We start from the raw sequence: 27,315 nt of genomic DNA on the forward strand, positions 1-27,315 counted from the left end.
AGATGCTCGACTATGCATATAATTGACAGCTTTGGATAGAAAACACTCTGAAGTTTCCTAAACTTCAAAGATATTGTCTGTGAGTGCCACAGAACTGATGTTACAGAAAAAACCCAGATAAAAATCCAATCAGGAAGTGCCGCATTTTTTGAAACCGCCTCATGGCAATTACTCCTTATATGGCTGTGAAGGAGCTAGGTGTCGGCTTACGTTTTCCATGTTTTCCCCAATGTGTCTGCAGCATTGTGACGTATTTGTAGGCATATCATTGGAAGATTGACCATAAGAGACTACATCTACCAGGTGGTCGCTTGGTGTCCTCCGTCGCAATTATTGCGTAATCTCCAGCTGCTGTATTTTTCCGTTTTCTTCTGATGAGAAGGCAACTGCCACCACTGATAGATTATTGAATAGATATGTGAAAAACACCTTGAGGATTGATTCTAAACAACGTTTGCCATGTTTCTGTCGATATTATGGAGCTAATTTGGAAAAAGTTTGGCGTTGTAAGTGACTGCATTTTCCGGTGTTTTTCTTAGCCAGACGTTATGAACAAAACGGAGCTATTTCGTCTACTAAGATAAATAATCTTTTTGGAAAAAATTAACATTTGCTATCTAACTAAGAGTCTCGTCATTGAAAACATCTGAAGTTCTTCAAAGGTAAATTATTTTATTTGAATGCTTTTCTTGTTTTTGTGAAAATGTTGCCTGCTGAATGCTAGGCTTAATGCTATGCTAGGCTATCAATACTCTTACACAAATGCTTGTGTAGCTTTGGTTGAAAAGCATATTTTGAAAATCTGAGATGACAGTGTTGTTAACAAAAGGCTAAGCTTGTGTTTGAACATATTTCATTTCATTTGCGATTTTCATGAATAGGAAACGTTACGTTATGCTAATGAGCTTGAGGCTATGATTACGCTCCCGGATACGGGATTGCTCGACGCTAGAGGTTAAAACCTGGATGTTTTATGTCATTTTATGAAGCATGTATTACCTTGTTTCAAAGTAGCGTAGCTACAATTCAACCTTTTTTATAAATGTTGAGGGAATTATTTTATAAACACTTAACTTCCTATGGCTGGGGGCAGTATTGAGTAGCTTGGATGAATAAGGTGCCCAGAGTAAACTGCCTGCTACTCAGGCCCAGTTGCAAATATACGCATATTATTGGTAGATTTGGATAGAAAACACTCTGAAGTTTCTAAAACCGTTTGAATGATGTCTGTGAGTATACCAGAACTCTTATGGCATGCAAAAACCTGAGAAAAAATCCAACCAGGAAGTGGGAAATCTGAGGTTTGTAGTTTTTCAACTCTTTGCCTATCGAATATACAGTGTCTATGGGGTCAAATTTCCTAAGGCTTCCAAATTTCCTAAATTTCCAAACTTCCTAAGGCTTCCACTAGATGTCAACAGTCTTTAGAACCTTGTTTGATGCTTCTACTGTAAAGGAGGGGGGAATGAGAGGGGATTGAGTCAGTGGTCTGGCAGAGTGGCATGAGCTGACCACGCGCGTTCACGTGAGAGTTAGCTTGAGTTCCATTGCATTTCTGAAGACAAAGGAATTCTCTGGTTGGAACATTATTGAAGATTTATAAAAACATCCTAAAGATTGATTCTATGGAACATTTAGACTTTTCGTCTGCTCGCGCGTCATGAATTTGGATTACTGGGCTAAACGCGTCAAGAAGGAGGTATTTGGACATAAATTATGGACTTTATCGAACAAATCAAACATTTATTGTGGAACTGGGATTCCTGGGAGTGCATTCTGATGATCATCAAAGGTAAGTGAATATTTATAATGTTATGTCTGACTTCTGTTGACTCCACAACATGGCGGATATCTGTATGGCTTGATTTGTTGTCTGAGCGCTGTACTCAGATTATTGCATGGTGTGCTTTTTCGGTAAAGCTTTTTTGAAATCTGACACAGCGGTTGCATTAAGGAGAAGTGTATCTATAAATCCATGCATAATAGTTGTATCTTTTATTAATGTTTATGAGTATTTCTGTAAATTGATGTGGCTCTGTGCAAAATCACCGGATGTTTTGGAACTACTAAACATTAACGCGCCAATGTAAACTCAGAATTTTGTATATAAATATGAACTTTATCGAACAAAACATGTATTGTGTAACATGAAGTCCTATGAGTGTCATCTGATGAAGATCATCAAAGGTTAGTGATTCATTTTTATCTCTATTTCTGCTTTTTGTGACTCCTCTCTTTGGCTGGAAAAAATGGCTGTGTTTTTCTGTGACTAGGTTTAGACCTAACATTATCGTTTGGTGTGCTTTCATTGTAAAGCCTTTTTGAAATCGAACACTGTGGTGGGATTAACAACAAGTGTATCTTTAAAATGGTGTAAAATACTTCTATGTTTGAGGAATTTTAATTATGAGATTGAGAATTTGGCGCCCTGCACTTTCACTGGCTGTTGTCATATCGATCCCATTAGCGGGATTCAAGCCATAAGAATTTTTAAGGAAAGGAAAAAAAGTGGTTGTTTTTTTCTCTTGGCAACTTGGATCATACTCGTTCATCACGGCTAGCCTGGTTTTGTCATAAACGGTTAGTAACATTATAGCTTTGATACCTTAGGGCCTTTAAATCTTAAAAGTCAAGCTTATCAGTTGGCAAAGTGTGTGGAATTTATGAGTTAGATTTAGCCTGGTCTACAAATGCAGATGAAAGTCTCAACCATGACATTCTTCAGGGTTTGGCGGTATGAAGCCATGAAAACTGTATTCCTTGAAGCTATGGCATTCCAGAGACACATTCATCTCTTGTATCAACACGTCACATCTGGTGACAGGACTGTGGCCATGTTGATCAAACACTTTCTCGCCCTTACTCTGTGGTGTAATTGAAGGGAAGGCTGGATGTACTTTAAAAATGGGTACTAATCAACCTCAGGGCCCCACCACTTCATGTTTACCCCCTCCAGAACCTAACCAGAGATTCACATACATCTCTGTGCTGTGAGGAAGGATCTAATCTCAAAGTAAAGTATTCAAAATAAGTACATCACTCCAGACAGAACTGCTACTGGAGGAGCTTTCCTGAGGCTTAGAAAAAGCCTAAATGCATGACTGAAGATAATCCATGTGATCTGGACAATGATTTTGACCTGGTCTTTGGGGGCTTTCATTCGTGTTGGCCTTTAGGTGTGGCTGCCTGCAACAGTAGTAGTGTTCCTGTTCAACGGCTTCCAGGCGAGGACTACTAATCAGGATTTCCTCTTGCGCTCAGTGAGGACTGGCTTCAGCTCCCCAAATAAGAAAACGATACCACAGAACGCCCCCCCCCCCCGTCTGAACTGTGGTTATTTATTTCCTGAAAATACAATTCTGTGTCTTATGTAATGGCCAAAGTCAGGAGGGTGTTTTTAGTTACTTACACATGATTTCATTAAGGCTCAAAATTATCCTGAAAGAGAAACATTTCTTGAAACTAAAAGGAAACAGAATCCTCAAGAACATAATTGTTAGTGATAACCACAACCATACAATCTCCAATGTTTTCATTTAGCCTACTTGCTCAGCAGAGATACTTACTTTTTTGCTTTATTACCAGCATACTGGTACACAATCCATTTCATTTAATAGATTTTAACTGGATAATAAAATGTCCCAATTTCTGAAGTAACACAAAATCTCTGTGTTTGGTTATTCGACGATGATGCTGTATCCAGACAATCCCAGGTGTCTGCTGAGCTGCTGTCGTAATTAAGAATGTCACAGGCCCAATTATCATCACGCATAGGCCTGCGTTGGCAAAGCCTGATTTCCTTTGCAAATGTGTAGGCCAAATACATAGGCAGGCCAAATACATAGGCAGGCCAAATACATAGGCAGGCCAAATACATAGGCAGGCCAGATTCTGCAAAGGTCTTCACCTGGAGTTCCAGTCATTTTGTACATAGGTATTGCTGGGTAAAGTAAAACCACAGAGACATGATGTTTGATAAATTGAATAACATAGGCCTAGCTAAACCTGTGCAGGGCTTAGTGGCGTGGGGAGATTTGGAGAGTATTTTTTTGTCTCCCCCATTACATTTAAGTGTGTTCGGCTTCCAAAAACTCCCATAGAATTCTGAATTCCCTAATAGACTGAAACCCCCTTTACTGGTTCAATGAGCAGTTCAGGACAGTCTGTACATCTGAAGTAATCACAGGGGACCCATTACAGTCCAGACCAAGCGCATTGTATAGAGCTAGCAGTTTTGAGCATCACACAAGAGACCAACCACAACTGCTGCATAATGCGATCATCAATATTAGTCTACATCTATGCTAGGCTAAATAGTATTGAATAATCAACACCGATATTTGACTTTTATAAAACGTTTTAATCATTCAAATGATAATGTTACCAAGCGACATTCAACAGCACTAAACTCCAGAAGAGCAGATAGGATTTCAGGTTACACATTTCGCTGCCAACCTATTATAGCATAAAGGGGATATTGCTCATAATTTTGTCCCTTATCAGGCTCTCGTCTCAATAACATCAAACGCTCAAAAGGGAAAAGAGCATTGGCTTTGACATCTGAGCCTGAGACATTTGGACCAGACTGTATTTCCCCCCCGATTTATAACGTGAAGAAGCCTCCCTATGTGGAGAAGGCTCGTGCCCCCACTCTGTGACTGCAACCTCATCTACCAGTCTGACCTCCAAACACCAGGGTTCATTCACATCCACAGAGCAGACAGACCATCACATGTTAAAGAGCACATCTGAAAACAGCCATTAGGAGTCAGCCATGCTGGCTTAGGTTTTACTATATAAAAAGGGGGATTTAGATGCATTAATAGGCTAGGGGTCACAGCAAATATCAGATATGTTCATGGTAGGCTATTTCCAGCGTTGATCACATTGGCAAACAGTGCTTTCAAGAATATTTAATATGTAGGAACATGGTGGGTGTTGGATGTAGGAAAAGCCTGTTTTAGGAGGAACATATGGGCCAATGCTTAAAATACAGGACTTTCAATCCCCAATTGGGATGTGGCTGTTATACTACTGAGGAACCTGACAAATGTCCAGCTGTTCATGCTGTAATTTGGTATCAGACCTCAGAGTCAAATCAACCATAAAATAAATACTTAGCATGGGAGCCATAGAGTAGATTTTGTGAATTGTGTGCCCCTGAATTGATGTTAATTAGCTTAAAAACCCTGTTTTGAAGCTAAAGCCATGGTCTTTAAGAAATGAATATTGCAATGTCTGCTTAAGCTCCAGGATCAGGTGTCTCGCTCAAAATTGAGGGCTTAGTTAAAACTCATTCTGCAGCTCTCCCTGTAAGAAACTAGACCCCATTTGCAAATGTTCATGCAAAGTGCATGCTTTTAGTGTTAAGGAAAGTTAATTGAGGGTGAAATGAATCAGAATCAGCTTCATTCACCATGTACATTTGATTGTACGGGAATTTGACTCTGAAATTGTGCTGTGCAGTTACAGATAGACAAAAACATTTGAGGTAATAAAGCTAGAATCCTTAATTTTTCTAGGAGCACATTGACCATACGTACACATCCCAACCAGAAGTCATGATTACAGGTAACATCCGAGGTAAAGGCCAGAGCTGCCGCTTTCAAGAAGTGGGACTCTAATCCGGACGCTTATAAGAAATTATGCTAAGCCCTCCAACGAACAATCAAACAGGCAAAGCGTCAATACAGAACCAAAATCTAATCCTACTACACCAGCTCTGAAGCTGACTCCATCCACCCAAGTAATAAAAACTGTTCTCTCTGCTACCGCATGGCAAGCGGTACCAATGCACCAAGTCTGGAACCAACATGACCCAAAACAGCTTCTACTCCGAAGCCATAGGACTGCAAAATAGTTAATAAACTCAACAAAAAAAGAAACATCCTCTCACTGACAACTTCGTTTATTTTCAGAAAACTTAACATGTTGAATCTTATGTTCATACAAATATTTCCACAACAGACATAAACTAAACAAGTTCCACAGACATGTGACTAACATAAATGGAAAAATGTGTCCCTGAACAAAGGGGGGGGGTTCAAAATCAAAAGTAGCAGTCAGTATCTGGTGTGGCCACCAGCTGCATTAAGTACTGCAGTGTTTCTCCTCCTTGCTGTGAAATGTTACCCCAGTCTTCCACCAAGGCACCTGCAAGTTCCCGGACGTTTCTGGGGGGAATGGCCCTAGCCCTCACCCTCCGAGCCAACCGGTTCCAGACGTGCTCAATGGGATTGAGATCCGGGCTCTTCGCTGGCCATGGCAGAACACTGACATTCCTGTCTTGCAAGAAATCACGTACAGAACGAGCAGTATGGCTGGTGGCATTGTCATGCCGGAGGGTCATGTCAGGATGAGCTTGCAAGGGGGGTACCACATGAGGGAGGAGGATGACTTCCCTGTAATGCACAGCGTTGAGATTGCCTGCAATGACAACAAGCTCAGTCCGATGATGCTATGACACACCGCCCCAGACCATGACGGACCCTCCACCTCCAAATCAATCCCGCTCCAGAGTACAAGCCTCGGTGTAACGCTCATGTCGATGACGATAAAGGCGAATCTGACCATCACACCTGGTGAGACAAAACCACGACTCGTCAGTGAAAAGCACTTTTTGATAGTCCTGTCTGGTCCAGCGACAGTGGGTTTGTGCCCATAGGCAACGTTGTTGCAGGTGATGTCTGGTGAGGACCTGCGTCTCTCCGCTTATTGCGGACAGTCAGAGCACTAATTGAGGGATTGTGTGTTCCTGGTGTAACTCGGGCAGTTGTTGTTGCTATCCTGTACCTGTCCCGCAGGTGTGATGTTCAGATGTATCCATCCTGTACAGCTGTTGTTACATGTGGTCTGCCACTGCGAGGACAATCAGCTGTCCATCCCGTCTTCCCGTAGCACTGTCTTCGGCATCTCACAGTACAGACATAGCAATTTATTGCCCTGGCCACACCTGCAGTTCTCATGCCTCCTTGCAGCATGCCTAAGGCATGTTCACACAGATGACCCTGGGAATCTTTATTTTGGTGTTTTTCAGAGTCAGTAGAAAGGCCTCTTTAGTGTCCTAAGTTTTCATAAATGTGACCTTAATTGCCTACTGTCTGTAAGCGTCTTAATGACCGTTCCACAGGTGCATGTTCATTATTTATGGTTCATTGAACAAAGCACGGGAAACGGTGTTTAAACCCTTTACAATGAATATCTGTGAAGTTATTTGGATATTACGAATTATCTTTGAAAGACAGGGTCCTGAAAAAGGGACATTTCTTTTTTTGCTGAGTTCATATACAGGGCATTCGAAAAGTACTCAGACCCCTTGACTTTCCACTTTGTTTTTTTCCTCAGAAATCTACACAATACACCATAATGACAAAGCAAAAAAAGAAATCTGAAATATCACATTTACATAAGTTTTCAAAACCTTTATTCAGTACTTTGTCAAAGCACCTTTGGCAGCAATTAGCCTCAAGTCTTCTTGGGTATGACGCTAAAAGCTTGGAATATCTGTATATAACACCTGTGCCAAGCTTGTAGCATCATACCCAAGAAGACTTGAGGCTGTAATCGCTGCCAAAGGTGTTTCAACGAGGTACTGAGTATTTATGTAATTTTGATATTTCAATTACCAACCTTTTCTAAAAACCTGTTTTGCTTTGTCATTATGGGGTATTGTGTGTAGATTCATGAGGAAAAACTATATAATCCATTTTGAATAAGGCTAACCAATTGTTGAAAAAGTCAAGGGGTCCGAATACTTTCAGAAGGCACTGTATGTGGGAGTCAGTCTGAAGCATAGCCCAAAGCCAGTGCAGAAAGCAATGTGCAGTCTAGTATGAAAGTACAGGGTGCATAGACTGAGTGGGACGATCAGTGTGGAGCAGGTGGCCGATTTAATAAGCAGTGTTTCCCCTATATGCATTCAGCAGCGGCGCATGACTGCTGCTAAATCTTGGCCGCTACTGTGGTATGTTTTTAGTGTAAAATTTAACAACTAATATCAGATATAAAGTATGTTGGAAATATAATGGCGCATTTTGAAACATTTTTAAATAAAGATAATTTGAGAACTAACAATCACCAAAATGAAAACTAAAACAGTCAGAGAATATAAAATTCAAAAAAATGTATGGCATGGGGCCTTTGCCATTGGCAAACTGATTAGAATCGTAGGAAATCAGCTTTAAAAACAGCAACATTGTCTCTGCAGCCAAAGAGGGCCTCTAAAACCACGCCATTGGATAGGTTCTGTTGAGTGAGGTTTTTTTGTCCTGCAGCAGATCTGGGATGATGGTGTCCACAAACAGTATCCTTACGCATGTCCTTTGGTTGTCGAGGTGCTGAAGGATGGAGTGGAGGCCAATGTTGACAGCGTAATCCACAGACCTGTTGGCTCTGTAGGTGAACTACAGGGGTTCAAGGATGGTGTCAGTGATGGTTTTGAGGTGGGATAGAACAAGGCACTTGAGGGACTTCATGATGACTGATGTGAGTGCAACAGGTCTGTAGTAATTCAGGCAGGATATTTATATTTCTTTGGAATGGGAACAATGCAGGAATCAAGACAGGCAGGAACAATGCATAGTTCAAGTGATGTATTGAAGGTGTCCGTAAATAGAAGGGAGAGCTGGTCAGCACAGTGCTTTACTGTGGCTGGGGAAATCCAGCCTGGGCCTGCAGCTTTCCTGACGTTTGTGACGCTGTTGACAATGGGTGAGGCGGTAGGGCACTCTAAAAAGGTCCATGTTGCCACTCCTATGTGCCTCTTCCTTGGCTGAGTTTAGGCCTTTTAGCTCTGGATTGACCCAGCGTTTGGCATTGTTGAATGTGACAAAAGTACTGGTTGGAAAGCAGTTTTCCACAGACACTGATGTAAGATGCTACCCTGTCCGTGTTGTCATGTTGATATGGTCTTCCTTGAAAATGTCCCAATCTGTGGAGTCCAGGCAGTCCTTTAACTCCCCAATTGTAACTCCCCACTGTATGTTTGACAGGTTTTGGGGGTTTCAGTTTCTGTCTGTGAAAGGGGATGAGGTGGAGCAACAGTGTTTCCTCTGCAGTTATTTTGGCGGCAAAATCATTACTGCCACGCTAAAATAATATGATTTTTTTTTTTTTTTTAAATATGATGACGCTAGAACAGTCCACATTTGCTTTTCCTCTACAAACAAAACAAGTAATGAATAGAAAAACCGGACAATCCCATTGTAGAATAGTTTATATATATCTATCTATCTATTTACCTAGTCGGCTTGTTGTTGTGTATTCTATGCAAGATAAATATTCCTCTTATGGTGTATTCAAGTTATGAGTGCCATAGGGAGGGAAACCTGCATTCTGAAAAGCAGTCAATGCACAATAATTCTTGCAATAGCAGGGAAAACAGCAGTTTTATTTGCCTTTGTTTCTTAAGTACTAAATATGCGCAAACTGCACCATTTTAAACCAGTAGATTTTAGCAGTGTCATGGCCTTGTGCAATTCACTATGAGTGCATAGGGGAGGAGTGGGGCTAAATGTAACATGTGCAATTGTGGGGTAACTTGGGCTAAAACACCATCCTACCTCAAAATCATTTTTGGGTAGGGACTTAAATTGTGATGAGACATAATTTTTGGTTGAGCAAGAGTAGTGGCAACTAGGGAACGTGTTGGGGGGGAATGGTGACATGAAGTGGTTTCTGTGAGAAGTACAGGCATGTTACCCCATGTGCCATGAGACCCCAAGTTAACATAACATGTAAGCCTACATTATATTCACTGTGTTTATACAAGTTTTTTAGGGGGGACATAAAATTAATCAATAGGATACTAAATAGTTAAAAAAGCTAGCATAAATACAGATCGGCACCCCCAGCCTAGTTATTTATAGATGTGCTTAATTTTAAAAAGTTATTTGCCCACTTTAGTTGCAATACAAACCTTCTCAAAACATATAGGCCTATACTACGAGGTGTGCGGCTATGATTCGAGAAAGACGTAAAAAAAAAAAGGCATTGTTTCTTGCCTTATGCTGGGCATCATTCAGTGATAATATATAATTCACAAATGATAGTCTGATGGGTGACAATATTAGCCTATTCTTAATTTAATCTTGTCTTTACATATACTTAATAATTTGTGTGAAATTTGTTTTGATTTAGAATGGACCATTAAATCATGCACCTGTCTCGAAACAGGGGCAGAGGAAAAAATACATGTAATCTATTAAATAGCAAATAGAGAACGCTTTTCCCATGGGACATTTTCATGCCAGCCAGGTAGGCTATACTCCTGTTTTAAAGGTAAGCAATGTGCTTAATATTAGGAAAGTGGAGAAAATAGTAGGCCTAGCCTATAGAAAGCTGATTGGATCCTCTTTTTAGTAGAGGCAATCACTCTGTTCTCACGCAATTGTATAGCCTATAGAAACGTTGCACAACATAGACTCATGGGCTCTTATGAAGTGTTTGATTAGATTTTCGATTACATTTGCATTGATGTCAGAGTTATTAGGAGAGTGCTGAGTACCAGGCAGTAGAGTGCTGAGTACCAGGCAGTTAGCAAGTTTGGTAGGCTACTAATGACAATCAGCAGCATCAGAGCTTGGAGAAGCCTAATTACCATGACTAAACGGTCACGTAGACCCATGTAAGGGCTTGACATTAACTATTTTAGATACTTGTCCTTTGGATGACTGATTTAGTACTTGTCAACAAAAAGTCTGTAACACCATTTTTACATCACTGTATGATGCAAGAAATGACTTTACAAAATGAAATCAATTACTATATTTCTTTAACATAGAGAATCAGATAAAAATGTAGGCTACTCTGCATATTGGCTTCTTTGCATATTCCAGCCTGTCTCAAAATAGAACACAACCCTTTTAAGACTCTTAGATGGTTGGCTACTCTTGGTAGCCTATAAAATATTGCAATATTACAATCAAATACTTTTTATACCCTTATAAAATAAGTTCCTCCGTGGCTCGAAATTGGAGGCGATAAAAAAATATGTATTTGGTTCAAAACCGGCTTTGGGGACAGTTCAGGGAGGACAGATCGTTTAGCTTAACATTTTTTTAATTTGTTTTATATTTTCATATTATAAGCTCAACAGTGCACACACATGGCTGTAGGCGACACGCAAATGTTCCAAAATGCAATTAGAGGGAAATCGCCATTCTCAAAAGCTATGACTAGGATTATGCCTTTGGCTGCTGGACAATAAAAAATAAAAATACATTTAAAAAATTGTTTTCAGAACATGAGAAAAATGCTGGTTTCAATAGCATGTTAACCTCTTGCGCACAGAACCCGGTAGCGGGCTGAAATTCCACAACATACGGTGATCGCTACATAAATAGTCTCACATGTATCGAAAGCCTAGAATCTTACTAATCCAACTGCGTTGTCAGATTTAAAAAAGGATTTACTGCGAAAGAATACAATGCGATTATCTGAGGATAGAGCCCCTTTAAAAAAAATACTATTTCAGCACAGGCTAACAAAATCACAAACTGCATTAAAAGAAATCGTTTAACTTTGAAGATCTTCGTCTGTTTGCAATCCCAATGCTCATTGTTACACAATGAATGATCTTTTGTTTGATAAAACCTGTTTTTATAGCCTAACGAAACATTTTGTGAACCGCTTGTTTCGTGAATTCCGTCTCATTCCATTTTCGACGACACATTCGAGGCTAAATACCCACACAAAATGTGACTTCTCCAGTCATGTTTGGTTTCATTGCAATCAACTGGTTTGTTTGTAACACAACCAAACCTGATGGGACATTTCGCGATTTGAAGACAAGTAATGACATCTCTGAGCACCAATGATATGACCACTGTTTCGTTGATTGACTGTATTTTAACCCAATGACCACTGATCGTCTTGAAATCTAGCTGGGTAGATAGCCAATGAGCTGAGGTAAACGGCAATATGCAATGGTTATGTGTTGGAAGACCAACCCATGTAGTAAACTCCAGCGTAACGAGTCATTCGCTATTGAAGTTTTATACCGGAAGGAGCTACGCATATTACGCACAGCATTGTTTGGTAAACACGCAGATTCAGCTGTTAATATATCAATCAGTATGGCGACTGTCAGGGAAAGCTAAATCGAAGTCTAGATATACAGGTGTACACACAATTTTAGAAGAAAAGTGAGACAGAGATTGTTGTAGGACGATTCATTTAGCGATTCCCAAGTGTAGGAATATTTTTTGAACGGAGAGGACATGTTTTGGACTGGTAAGTTCTTCTCATGCTAATGCCCTTGTTTGCAATTAATAATATAAAATATTATGTGATTTTTTTACATTTTAGAAGCAATATATAAAAATGTAATGTTATGAAATGTGAGATGCGTGTGTCTGCCGCCCCACCCCGACCCACATGAAATAGCCTATTTGAGGCTGTTGAGGGGAGGGCAGGCCCACAACAATGGCCAAAGTGAAATGGAGTCAGTAGATACAGCTGGTCTGTTGTAATATCATAAAGACAGTAGATCTAGCTGGTCTGTCATAATATAATAGAGACAGTAGATCTAGCAGGTCTATAATAATATATTCAACCTTATGTTCCCTGTACTCATGTATATCTGTTTATTATACCTGTTGATACTCACTTTACAGCAGAAAGGGACTGCTATGGCACCTGGCATCAGCAGCACAATATTGTGTAGAGCTTTGGCAAAGTGGGTGGGGTTATATCCTTCCTGTTTGGCCGCTTTCCGGGGGTCTCATCGGATGGGGCCACAGTGTCTCCTGACCCCTCCTGTCTCAGCCTCCAGTATTTATGCTGCAGTAGTTTATGTGTCGGGGGGCTAGGGTCAGTTTGTTATATCTGGAGTACTTCTTCTGTCTTATCCGGTGTCCTGTGTGAATTTAAGTATGCTCTCTCTAATTCTTTCGGAGGAGGAGGACCAGAGCCCTAGGACCATGCGTCAGGACTACCTGGCATGATGACTCCTTGCCGTCCCCAGTCCACCTGGCCTTGCTGCTGTTCCAGTTTCAACTGTTCTGCCTGCGGCTATGGAACCCTAAACTGTTCTGTTGCATCCTCTACAACTACTGTGATTATTATTATTTGACCCTGCTGGTCATCTATGAACGTTTGAAAATCTCGGCCATGTTCTGTTATAATCTCCACCCGGCACAGCCAGAAGAGGACTGGCCACCCCTCATAGCCTGGTTCCTCTCTAGGTTTCTTCCTAGGTTTTGGCCTTTCTATGGAGTTCTTCCTAGCCACCGTGCTTCTACACCTGCATTGCTTGCTGTTTGGGGTTTTAGGCTGGGTTTCTGTACAGCACTTTGAGATATTAGCTGATGTACGAAGGGCTATATAAATACATTTGATTTGATAGAGGACTGAGGGTCTTCCAAATATTGAAAGTGTGTAAATAGTTACCCATGTTATTTTGTAAATGTATATATATATTTTTTTTTTCATATTTTTTTTATCAATAATTATTATTTTGATAAATGTCATGTAGCACAGTCATTTTGGAAGTTATCATTCTGAAACTGCACAAGTACTGTTGCCCTCATGTTTTTCACTGAATGTTTGTTTTATCTTGTTCGTTTTAAAGATGATACCACAATAAAAAATAAAAAACATATGTTTTTTTTTCATTGTATTATCTAAACCAGATCTATTGTGTCATATTCTCCTACATTCAATTCACATTTACAAACTTCAGTGTTTTCTTTCAAATGGTACCAAGAATATGCATATCCTTGGTTCTGTGCCTGAGCTACAGTCAGTTAGATTTGGGTATGTCTTCAGGCGGAAATTGAAAAAAAGTAGGGGGTAGCTCTAAGAGGTTTTTGGGATAGGGGGCAGCATTTTCATTTTTGGATGAATAGCGTGCCCAGAGTGAACTGCCTTCTACTCTGTCCCACATGCTAATATATGCATATTATTATTCATATTGGATAGAAAACACTCTGAAGTTTCTAAAACTGTTTGAATGATGTCTATGAGTATAACCAAACTCTTATGGCAGGTGAAAACCTGAGAAAAATCCAACCAGGAAGTGGGACATCTGAGGTTTGTAGTTTTTCAAAGCTTGGCCTACCGAATACACATTGAGATATGGATAAAGTTGCACTTCCTACGGCTTCCACTAGATGTCAACATCTTTAGAAACTTTAATGAAGATTCTACTATAAAGGAGGGACTCATGAGACCTCTGAGTCAGTGGTCTGGCAGAGTGCCTTGGTCTCATGACGCGCGCTCCCGACAGAGTTACCTCTCGTTCCAGTGCTTTTCTGAAGACAAAGGAATTCTCCGGTTGGAACTTTATTGATGTTTTATGTGAAAACATCCTAAAGATTGATTCCATACATCGTTTGACATGTTTCTAAAGGACTGTAACGGAACATTTCAAGTTTTTCTCCGGATGAAGTGCCTGCGCCTCATGACGATGGATTACTGGGCTGAACATGCTAACAACAAGTGGCTATTTGGACATAAATGATGAAACTTTATGGAACAAATCAGTCATTTATTGTCGAACTGGGATTCCTGGGAGTGCCTTCTGATTTGAAGATCATCAAAGGTAAGTTAATATTTATGGTGTTATTTCTAACTTTGTTGACTCCAAAATGGCGGATATTCCTCTGCCTGTTTTGGGTTCGGCGCGCCGTTCTCAGATTATGCTTTTTCCGTAAAGTTTTTTTGAAATCTGACAGCAGTTGCCTTAAGTAGAAGTCTACCTTTAATTCTGTGACTAACAGTTGTATCTTTTATCAATGGTTATTATGAGTATTTCTGCAAAATCACCGGATGTTTTGGAATCAAAACATTACTGCACGTAACGTGCCAATGTAAACTCAGATTTGTGGATATAAATATGCACATTATCAAACAAAACATATATGTATTGTTTAACATGATATCCTATGAGTGTCATCTGATGAAGATAATCAAAGGGTAGTGATTAATTTGATCTATATTTCTGATTTTTGTGACTCCTATCTTTTGGCTGGAAAAATGGCTACTTTTTTTCTTTTTTAGACTTGGCTATGACCTAACATGTATGTATGTATGTTGTGCTTTCTCTGTAAAGCATTTTATAAATCGGACACAATGGGTAGATTAACAAGATGTTTATCTTTCATTTGCTGTATTGGACTTAATGTGTGAAAGTTACATATTTATAAAACATATTTTGGAATTTCGCGCGCTGCCTTTTCAACGGAATGTTGTCGAGGGGTTCCGCTCCTTGAAAGGTTAAAATATGTCTTGGGGCTCCAAGGCACTGCATCTCGGGGCTAGAGGCTTCACTACAGAACCTGGTTCGATTCCAGGCTGTATCACAACCTGCCATGATTGGGAGTCCCATAGGGCAGCTCATAATTGGCCCAGCGTCGTTAGGTTTTGGCCGGGGTAGGCCATCATTGTAAGTAAGAATTTGTTCTTAACCGACTTGCTAGTTAAAGGCATTTCCTGAAAATGCCAAAAATAATTGAATGCACAAGTAACATTTTAAAGAGTGTCTCTACATGAACAAAATGTTTCTCCTAGCAAGGGCTGGGAATTTCCAGGGACCTCATGATTAGATATGATCACAATACTTAGAATCGCAACACATATCGTATCACAATTCTATGTGTTGCAATTTGATACTGTGATATTGAAACAAATAGTGATGCAACAGTCCTTTTTTTACACACAGAGCCAAGTCTAATTTAGAATGACTGGGCAATTAAAAAAAAAAAAAAACCTTTCAGCTCATTTCTCACTGACTGGCTTTGTTAACTTCTTACGGATCATTGGGACGTTAGAGTCTCACCTCGACAACATCCGGTGAAATTGCAGAGCGCCAATTTCAAATGACAGAAATTGTAATATTAAACTTTCATGAAAATATAAGTGTCATACATCATTTAAAGCTTCATTTCTTGTTAATCCAGCCGTGTTGTCAGATTTCAAAAAGGCTTTACGGGGAAAGCACACCATGCGATTATCTGGGGACAGCGCCCAGCATACAAAGGCATTAAAAACATTTTCCAACCAAGCAGACGCATCATGAAAGTCAGAAATAGCGATAAAATAATCCCTTACCTTTTGAAGATCATCATCTGGTTGCAATCACAAGGGTCCCTGTTACATAACAAATGGTTATTTTTGTTCGATAAAGTCCTTTATATAAGTTTATTTGGCACGCTTCATTCAATAATCCACCGGTTTCCCCTCCGTTCAAAGTGCATACAAAATGAATCCCAAACGTTACCAATAAACTTGGTCCAAACATGTCAAACAACGTCCCTAATATGTAAATAAATGATACAATTTAAGACTGAAAATAGTATATTCAATACCGGAGATAAATTACCAAGGGCGCGCCCTCACCGGAGCGCGTCACAAACATTTTCCAACCAAGCAGATGCATCACGAAAGTCAGAAATAATAAATTGCTTACCTTTGAAGCTCTTCATCTTCTTGCAATCTCAAATGTCCCAGTTACACAATGAATAGTTGTTTTGTTCGATAAGGTCCTTCTTTATATCCCAAAAATGTCTTTATTTGGCGCGTTTGATTCAGAAATACACCTGTTCATACATGCCTACAAAGGAATGTAAAAAGTAACCTGTAAACTTGGTCCAAACATTTCAAACAATGTTTCTAATCCAACCTCCGGTACCCTAATATGTAAATAATCTATCAAATTTAAGACGGAATAAACTGTTTTCAATACCGGAGAAAAATGAGCGCGCAGTCATTCAGGCGCACCAAAATTCTAGAGTCCTTCTGAGTGACACGTAGAAAGAATATGAATACTTAATTTTTCAACAACACCAAAAAAACTGAACAATTTCTAAAGACTTGACATCTAGTGGAAGCCATAGGAACTGCAATCTAGGTCCTAATAATTAGGCTTTCCCATAGAAAAGCATTGGAAAGTCGAATGACTTAAAAAAACTATATTTCCTGGATGGATTGTCCTTTGGGTTTCGCCTGCCAAATCAGTTCGGTTATACTCAGATATCGTTTTAACAGTTTTAGAAACTTTAGAGTGTTTTCTATCCAATACTACCATATGCATATCCTAGCTTCTGGGACTGAGTAACAGGCAGTTTACTTTGGGCACCTCAGTCATCCAAACTTCCGAATACAGACCCTATCCATAAAAAGTTAAAACCGCTATGATGAGCTGTTATGCAATGTATAACGTGTAAATATGTGCTCATGTATAGGTTGTAAATGAAAAATGTGCTGATTTCTTGTTGGACAGTTTTCTCTGCAGTCATTTTTCTACGAGACCAGACGAGTGGGGGTTACAGTGAAGTTTAGACCTCTGCCAGTAATGGTGTTAAACAAAATAGCTCACCAGCAGTTCTTCATCACAATAGCCACTTATTCAATGAATACTGAAGCTTTCTCAAAGGTAAAAGATACATATGCCACAATCTGTGGACCATACCACCCAAACATTTTTGCAATGGCTTACGTTTTGGAATCCGATCATACAATTGAGATGTTGACCTATAGAGTGTATTGGAGGATCTTTTAATTTCTCTGTGGTGTAGTCCTATATCTCTGAACATGTCGTCCAGCACTGTTTTGAACATGAAATCGTTTTTTAACCCTCTGTGTACACCGGCAGACTATAGAATGAAAGAAAAGCTCTAGCGCTGCCTGCAGAGGCTTGTCTGTATTTTTTTAAGTGCAATCATGGCTTACTCTGGCTTTCCTTTGTCTCATTTGAACCTCAAGGTAGACAGCGAGGGGCAGGAAGTAGCTGACTAGAATAGATAACATGTCAGGATGCTTGTTGCTATTCTTTCACCAGGGCGGAGAACCACAGCATCAGACGGGTCAACACTTACATATACTGTACTAAAGAAAATATGTGACCTTGCCTACTATTGTTTGTAGGCTATGACATCTGTAGTGTACTCACAGGCTGTGATTCTTATTTAGCTAAATCTTATAGTATAATAGAATTGGTGTCCAAACCTCAAGTGTTACAACAAACTCAACACTAGGCTCTTTTATATTTAAAGTTTTATTAAGTTGTTTTTCAATCAACCAACAAAACACTTTCCACATTCTCAGATGTGACAGGTAAAAAAAAATTATATATATATATATATATATATATATATATATATATATTAATAAAAATATATTAATAAAAATACAATAAAAAAAAAAGTTTTTGATATGTGTGTGTGTATGTATGTATGTGTATATATATATATATATATATATATATATCACACACACACACACACACACACACACACACACACACTGGGGCAAAAAAGTATTTAGTCAGCCACCAATTGTGCAAGTTCTCCCACTTAAAAAGATGAGCGAGGCCTGTAATTTTCATCATAGGTACACTTCAACTATGACAGACAAAATGAGAAAAAAAAATCAAGAAAATCACATTGTAGGATGTTTAATGAATGTATTTGCAAATTATGGTGGAAAATAAGTATTTGGTCAATAACAAAAGTTTATCTCAATACTTTGTTATATACCCTTTGTTGGCAATGACAGAGATCAAATGTTTTCTGTAAGTCTTCACAAGGTTTTCACACACTGTTGCTGGTATTTTGGCCCATTCCTCCATGCACATCTCCTCTAGAGCAGTGATGTTTTGGGGCTGTTGCTGGGCAACACGGACTTTCAACTCCCTCCAAAGATTTTCTATGGGGTTGAGATCTGGAGATTGGCTAGGCCACTCTACGACCTTGAAATGCTTCTTACGAAGCCACTCCTTCATTGCCCGGGCAGTGTGTTTGGGATCATTGTCATGCTGAAAGACCCAGCCACGTTTCATCTTCAATGCCCTTGCTGATGGAAGGAGGTTTCCACTCAATCTCCCGATACATGGCCCTATTCATTCTTTCCTCTACACGGATCAGTCGTCCTGGTCCCTTTGCAGAAAAACAGCCTCAAAGCATGATGTTTCCACCCCCATGCTTCACAGTAGGTATGGTGTTCTTTGGATGCAACTCAGCATTCTTTGTCCTCCAAACACGACGAGTTGAGTTTTTACCAAAAAGTTATATTTTGGTTTCATCTGACCATATGACATTCTCCCAATTGTCTTCTGGATCATCCAAATGCTCTCTAGCAAACTTCAGACGGGCTTGGACATGTACTGGCTTAAGCAGGGGGACACGTCTGGCACTGCAGGATTTGAGTCCCTGGCAGCGTAGTGTGTTACTGATGGTAGGCTTTGTTACTTTGGTCCCAGCTCTCTGCAGGTCATTCACTAGGTCCCCCCGTGTGGTTCTGGGATTTTTGCTCACCGTTCTTGTGATCATTTTGAGTGGTGAGGGGTGAGATCTTGCGTGGAGCCCTAGATCGAGGGAGATTATCAGTGGTCTTGTATGTCTTCCATTTCCTAATAATTGCTCCCACAGTTGATTTCTTCAAACAAAGCTGCTTACCTATTGCAGATTCAGTCTTCCCAGCCTGGTGCAGGTCTACAATTGTGTTTCTGGTGTCCTTTGACAGCTCTTTGGTCTTGGTCATAGTGAAGTTTGGAGTGTGACTGTTTGAGGTTGTGGACAGGTGTCTTTTATACTGATAACAAGTTCAAACAGGTGCCATTAATACAGGTAACGAGTGGAGGACAGAGGAGCCTCTTAAAGAAGAAGTTACAGGTCTGTGAGAGCCAGAAATCTTGCTTGTTTGTAGGTGACCAAATACTTATTTTCCACCATAATTTCCAAATAAATTAATTCAAAATCCTACAATATGATTTTCTGGATTTTTTTTCTTCTCATTTTGTCTGTCATAGTTGAAGTGTACCTATGATGAAAATTACAGGCCTCATCTTTTTAAGTGGGAGAACTTGCACAATTGGTGGCTGACTAAATACTTTTTTGCCCCACTGTGTATGGTATGCTGCTCTCAACTTTACTTTGACCTCTGTTAGCATCTCATCAAATCAGTTTATTGGATGTGTACACAGTTTAGCAGATGTTATAGTGGGTTCAATGAAATGCTTATGTTACTAGCGCCTAACAATGCAGTAAAATGTAAAATAATCCCCCAAAAAACAAACGCAAGCTATCAACAAATGTTGGAACGAACCCGAATAGCTGTAACAGTAATCCAAATGCAATGTATACATATATACACTTGGGGAATTTAAACAAGCTATACTAAGAATATGTACAGCAGTAGATACTGTATATTAGAGTGAGACATGATGAATTATGATGCATTAATTGACCCACAATAACAATTGTTTGTTCCCACTCAGCTGAGTTATTTTAAGCTCTCTACAGCCTATAGTTTCAGTATGAAGCACTTATCTAAGGTAAAATATTTATAGACATTAGAATAGCTCCTTAGAGGATGTAATTAATCTTAAAATGTTGTGCTGCCTGCTCCACATAAAAATACCGTTAACCTTCAGGTGTGGTGTGTAGCTTGTTGTTTTAACTTCTTATGGCTGGAGGCAGTATTGATTAGCTTGGAGGAATAAGGTGCCCAGAGTAAACTGCCTGCTACTCCTGCCCAGTTGCTAATATATGCATAGTATTAGTAGATTTGGATAGAAAACACTCTGAAGTTTCTAAAACCGTTTGAATGATGTCTGTGGGTATAACCAAACTCATATGGCAGGCAAAATCCTGAGAAAAAAATCCAACCAGGAAGTGGAAAATCTGAGGTTTGTAGATTTTCAACTCTTTGCCTATCGAATATACAGTGTTTATAGGGTCAAATTGCACTTCCCAAGGCTTCCAATAGATGGCAACAGTCTTTAGAACCTTGTTTGATGCTTCTACTGTGAAGGACGGGGGAATGGGAGCTGAATGAGTCAGTGGTCTGGCAGAGTGGCATGAGCTGACCACACGCGTTCACGTGAGAGTTAGCTTGAGTTCCATTGTATTTCTGAAGACCAAAGGAATTCTCCGGTTGGAACATTATTGAAGATTTATGTTAAAAACATCTTAAAGATGGACTCTATACTTCATTTGTCATGTTTCTACGAACTGTAACTGAACTTTTTGACTTTTCTTCTGGCCTGTGCATCATGAATTTGGATTACTGGGCTGAATGCGCAAACAAAAAGGAGGTATTTGGACAAATGATGGACTTTATTGAATAAATCAAACATTTATTGTTGAACTGGGATTCCTGGGAGTGCATTCTGATGAAGATCATCAAAGGTAAGTGAATATTTATGTTATTTCTGACTTCTGTTGACTCCACAACATGGCGGATATCTGTATGGCTTGATTTGTTGTCTGAGCGCTGTACTCAGATTATTGCATGGTGTGCTTTTTCGGTAAAGTTTAAAAAAAAATCTGAAATAGCGTTTGCATTAAGGAGAAGTGTATCTATAATTCAATGCATAATAGTTGTATCTTTTATCAATGTTTATTATGAGTATTTCTGTAAATTGATGTGGCTCTCTGCAAAATCACTGGATGATTTGGAACTACTAAACATTAACGTGCCAATATAAACTCAGATTTTTGTATATAAATATGAACTTCATCGAACAAAACATGTAATGTGTAACATGAAGTCCTATGAGTGTCATCTGATGAAGATCATCAAAGGTTAGGGATACATTTTATCTCTATTTCTGCTTTTTGTGACTCCTCTCTTTGGCTGGAAAAATGGCTGTTTTTTTGTGACTAGGTGTAGACCTAACATAATCGTTTGGTGTGCTTTCGTCGTAAAGCCTTTTTGAAATCTGACACTGTGGTGGGATTAACAACAAGTTTATCTTTAAAATGGTTTAAAATACTTCTATGTTTGAGGAATTTTAATTATGAGATTTGTGTTGTTTTGAATTTGGCACCCTGCACTTTCACTGGCTGTTGTCATATCTATCCCGTTAGCGGGATTCAAGCCATAAGAAGTTAAGTTGGCCAATCGAAGTGGCAACGAAGGCTCAATATGTAGCAAATGGAGTGAGTGTTCACTAATTCAATGCCAGATGGAATACAATTATGGAATTAAAAGTTAGCAAAATGAGAAGGAGTAGGCTACAACGAGCAACCAACAGGTAGGCTATTGTTTTATCTGAATGGGGTTGGGGAGAAAGCACAGCATTTAGCCTAGCTAGCTATAGCTTCTCTAGGCTGCTCCAGTCAAGACAGGTAATGTTGTATGGGATGATAAATAACATTGTGGCTGCTACAAGTTAGCTAGTCTTGGCTAGCTAAATTAGCCGAGATGTCTCTTTCTCTCATCTCCCGTCTCTAATATTCCAGTCTCTGACATTGCGCGTTCTGATATTTCTTTATTTTTCTGGATTGTCTTTTATTTTTTATTGCTGCACTGTTGGAGCTAGAAACACAAGCATTTCACTGCACCTACGATAACGATCTGCAAATCTGTGTACATGACCAATAAAAGGTTGTTTGAGCCTCTCTCCCTCGCGCAGCAGCAGTGCTCATGTTAAAAATGTGCACATGTATTTAAAATATCCAACTAAATGGCAAAAATAATGATACTATTCGTATAGTGAAATGATTTAATATCCCCATACCTGCTGCCTAAGCACATCTGATTATGTCCCATATACCTGCCTCTTCCTCTTTTGATCTGAGTGTGACTTGCTTCCACAGAGTCAAGATTTTTACTGTACGCATTTCACAGAAATGTTCTAATTTTCTTTATTGAGCCAAGTTTAGTTCGATAGTTCTCTCCCTCTGGGCTCTGAGAGGTAGGGCTGAAAAGGAAACATTGAGGACCTCTAGACCATAAAGGCCTGCCATCACCAGCAGCAACATGGACAAAGAGAATTAGCAGGCTGCATTATGCCCAATATTTGAACATTGTTTTGTACTTCACAAAGCTCCTCATGGCTATTTTTAAGAAATTATATCAGTGTATTTTTGGTCATCTGAAACGGTGCTTAATTAATGAATACATAGTTCCTCAGGGGTTAAGCCTGAGAGGTAAAATACTGTTTTATAGAGATTAATCTAGTAAACTGTTTTGTCTCTGAAAAGCAATGCTCACGATAATGCAGTTAGACGTCAAACACTGACATTAGGCAGCTCCAATCACCAAGGAATGCTAAGGAGTTAAAAATATTTCAGTGAAATAATCAACCCATTTCAATATGCAGACACGTGCAAATGCTTAGTCATACAGAGTCTAGAATACCCCCACTCCCATGTTTTCAGTTGGCCTATAGTAAGTATATCTCAAATCAAATATTTTTCTTCCTGCTCAGAGAAGTGATTGAAAGAGTATTCAGCTCCTCCTTTTACCTCTAAATCTAAAGAGATGTACTTATTTTCCACTGGTTTACAGATCAGGTATTCAGGTTTTTACTTTTCTCTTCCTTAGGATGGCTCGAGGCAGCGCAGAGAGAGGAAGAAGACGGTTTCGTTCAGCAGCATGCCCACTGAGAAGAAAATCAGCAGTGCGAGCGACTGCATCAACGCCATGGTGGACGGCTCTGAACTGAAGAAGGTCCGCTCCAACTCCCGCGTTTACCACCGCTACTTCCTCCTGGACGCCGACATGCAGTCTCTAAGGTGGGAACCCTCCAAAAAAGAGTCAGAGAAAGCCAAAATTGATGTCAAGTCCATCAAAGAGGTGCGGACAGGGAAAAACACAGAAACGTTTCGGACCAACGGAATATATGATCAGATATCAGAGGACTGTGCCTTCTCAATCATCTATGGGGAAAACTATGAGTCTTTGGACTTGGTTGCAAACTCTGCCGATATGGCCAACATATGGGTGACCGGGCTTAGATACCTGATATCCTATGGGAAACACACCTTGAATATGATTGAAAGCAACCAGAACAACATGCGCTCCTCCTGGCTCGGTGACCTCTTTGAGGAGGCTGATGCCAACAACAGCAAGCACATCAGTCTATGTGCTGCTGTGCAGCTAATTAAAAACCTAAACCCTGGTCTCAAAAACATTAAGATTGAACTCAAGTTCAAGGAGTTTCACAAATCTAAAGATAAGGTGGGATGTGGTGTGACTAAGGAGGAGTTCATTGAAGTCTTTCATGACCTTTGCACAAGACCAGAAATGTATTTCCTTCTTGTCCAGTTCTCTAGCAACAAGGAATTTCTAGATACCAAGGACTTAACTATGTTTCTGGAGGCTGAGCAGGGTATGGCACAAGTAAGTGAAGACACCAGTCTGGAGGTCATTCAGAGCTATGAACCTTCCAAAGAGGGGCAGCTCAAGGGCTGGCTCTCCCTTGATGGGTTTACCAATTATCTCATGTCGCCAGAGTGCCACATCTTTGACCCTGAACAAAAAACAGTGTGTCAGGATATGAACCAGCCCCTGTCCCACTATTACATCAACGCTTCCCACAACACATACCTGATCGAGGATCAGTTTAGAGGCCCCTCTGACGTTACAGGGTACATCCGTGCCCTCAAGATGGGCTGTCGTAGTGTTGAACTAGATGTCTGGGATGGACCAGATAATGAGCCTGTCATTTACACTGGCCACACAATGACCTCGCAGATAGTCTTCCGCAGTGTCTGTGACGTCATCAACAAATATGCCTTTGTTGCATCTGACTTTCCCCTGATATTGTGTCTGGAGAACCACTGCTCTTTAAAGCAGCAGAGGGTCATGTTTCAGCACTTGAAAAAGATTCTTGGTGATAAGATTCACATGAATCCACCCTCATCTGAGGACAGCTACCTGCCCTCACCCTTTGACCTCAAGTGTAAAATCCTGCTGAAGGGGAAGAAGCTGGGCGCGATCTGCATCGGCTCAGAGGGCGAAGTGACTGATGAGGATGAGGGGGCTGAGATGTCCCAAAGAATGAACATTGAAGCCGACGAACAACAGAGCATACCACTGAAAAAGTTCCAGCTGTCCAAGGACCTCTCTGATCTGGTAACGTTGTGTAAATCGATTGCGTTCAAAGACTTCCCAACAGCTTTCCAAAGCCAGAGGCACTGGGAACTTTGCTCGTTCAATGAGGTCTTTGCCAGTCGCTGTGCCAGTGAATTCCCAGGCGACTTTGTTAACTACAACAAGAAATTATTGGCGAGAGTCTACCCCAGCCCAATGCGGATTGACTCCAGTAACATGAACCCTCAGGACTTTTGGAAGTGTGGTTGCCAGATCGTGGCAATGAACTACCAGACCCCCGGCCTGATGATGGACCTAAACATTGGCTGGTTCCGTCAGAATGGGAACTGTGGTTATGTGCTGCGACCAGCCATAATGAGGGAGCAGGTGTCATATTTCAGTGCCAACACTAAAGACTCAGTGCCTGGTGTGTCTCCTCAGCTCTTGCACATAAAGATCATAAGTGGACAAAACTTCCCCAAACCAAAAGGCTCAGGCGCCAAAGGAGATATTGTTGACCCTTACATCTATGTGGAGATCCATGGCATCCCTGCTGATTGTGCAGAGCAAAGGACTAAAACTGTCAATCAGAATGGGGAGAACCCACTGTTTGACGAAAGCTTTGAGTTTCAGATAAATCTACCTGAGCTGGCCATGGTGCGCTTTGTGGTGCTTGATGATGACTACATTGGCGACGAGTTCATCGGCCAGTACACAATCCCCTTCGAGTGTCTCCAGCCGGGATTCCGGCACACACCGTTACAATCGCTAACGGGAGAAGTTCTTCCCCACGCCTGGCTGTTTGTCCATGTGGCCATCACCAACCGAAGGGGCGGGGGCAAGCCTCACAAGAGGGGACTGTCTGTGCGTAAGGGCAAGAGAAGTCGGGAGTATGCCACCATGAGGGTGCTGGTCATCAAGGCTGTGGACGACATCTTCAAGACAGCCATACTGCCACTGAGGGAAGCCACCGACCTCAGAGAAAACATGCAGGTAAGGGATTGTACATTTTTTGTAATAAGGGTTACATGGAGAAAATCAGTCCCCTCTGAAATGAAACTGGATTGCCCTCCCATAAGCAAAATATATTTTACCTAATCCCTCAAAATAAATTCTAAAAATAAGTGACCCTCCCCTATACCCAAAATAATAATTAAAGCAAAGTGGATAGCAGAGAACATGTCTACCGTTTACCCTCATGTCTTGGACAGACCAGAGCATTGCATGGCAACGCAGGAATTATTTATAGCGCACAGGCCTGCGGGCCAGAAGGTTATGGGTTGGCAGACCACCATGGACAACAGTAGGGATAGAAAGATCTCTCTCCTGCAGGTCCGAGGGGGGAAAAAACCAATTTTTTTTATAAAAATGTCATGCACTTTGACATCTTTTTTAATACCACACAAATTACCAAAATTACAGGCTAAGAATGGACTGGGCGATAGCTTATGTGTTCATCTTATCATATTTCTCCAATGCCAAATCAGTGTGTCTGGTTTGCAACGTAGCTGTCCGTGTTTGCAAATGATTGGGAATCTGAGCATTGGTTCTTTTAAAGGTTAGGCCTATCTTTCCACCCCAGACAGAGTACCGAAGCTTTCAAATGTAAGCTTTATCTGCTGGCCACTTTTTTCCCGTGGTTTAACCCAACGAGAGATGGTCAGAAGTGTTTCCCTAAAGGCTGTCTGGGTTTAAACGTCTTCTATTGTATACAGTGAACAGCTTAATCAACTGATAGTGACAGAATTAGATTTCATCTCCCAACCAAAGTCTGTTTTGTCTCATCGGCTATAGAAGGTTGTAGCTCAGCCTCTTAATGTCGAAGAAAGGATCCATCGGAGTCGCGTCTTTCCTGGGTACTTTACATCTTGTTTCTAGCATAAAACATTGCGGACCAAAACGCTGTTATAGATCACTACATAATCGGATCCCATTTTATTTTCTTCATAATCTTACGCTAACAAGAGGTAGGCCTGTGATTTTTGCCATTTTTAAATAAAAGGTAGGCCTATGGCATACCCTCTCGATTTGAGTGTTGGTTTTAATTTAACAGCCCTTCACTGACACGGGGTAGGATATTTAAAGAATGCATGATGGGTGGAGGAATTGACTGACAAATCTATGGCTATAGCAGCCTACAGCCTAATTTAGTCTGTCAAACAGGTAGGCCTGGGTAACCATTCTGTAAATTTCGATCCATCCCTAAGGATTGACTTGTAAAACATCACCAATTTATTCCAAGTTCATATTGGCCAGGCTAGCCTATATTAAGTAATATTTTGGGGCGATGTGCATGCTTTAATAAAGTCGTGGATGAGTCGTTTGAATCAAGTTTATTTACTCATCCGCCTACATTGGCATGTTTTTGTTAGAATATGAACACTGACCCCTAGAGTCAAGCGAGGATCACAGCAAGATTTACTACAAAGGCTGTGTAGCATCTAAAAAGAAAGCCCCTTTTGGCAAGAGAAAACAAAACCACCAAGCTTGATTTAATCAGATTTGCTCTAATCCATGTGTATTGCACAACAGTCAAGACAGACTCAAGGAGAC

General features: G+C 40.4%; 1 protein-coding gene across 1 annotated transcript in view; it reads left to right on the top strand.

The window, feature by feature from the left end:
* LOC139365594 (inactive phospholipase C-like protein 2) overlaps nt 1-27,315 on the top strand; it is a 60,297-nt gene that overhangs the window by 15,686 nt on the left and 17,296 nt on the right. The window contains exon 2 of the mRNA XM_071102822.1: nt 23,272-25,755. Coding sequence (XP_070958923.1) covers nt 23,272-25,755 — 2,484 coding nt within the window. The remainder of the gene's footprint in view (nt 1-23,271; nt 25,756-27,315) is intronic.

The sequence above is a fragment of the Oncorhynchus clarkii genome, chromosome 2 (assembly GCF_045791955.1).
Source record: "Oncorhynchus clarkii lewisi isolate Uvic-CL-2024 chromosome 2, UVic_Ocla_1.0, whole genome shotgun sequence".
Taxonomy (NCBI): domain Eukaryota; kingdom Metazoa; phylum Chordata; class Actinopteri; order Salmoniformes; family Salmonidae; genus Oncorhynchus; species Oncorhynchus clarkii.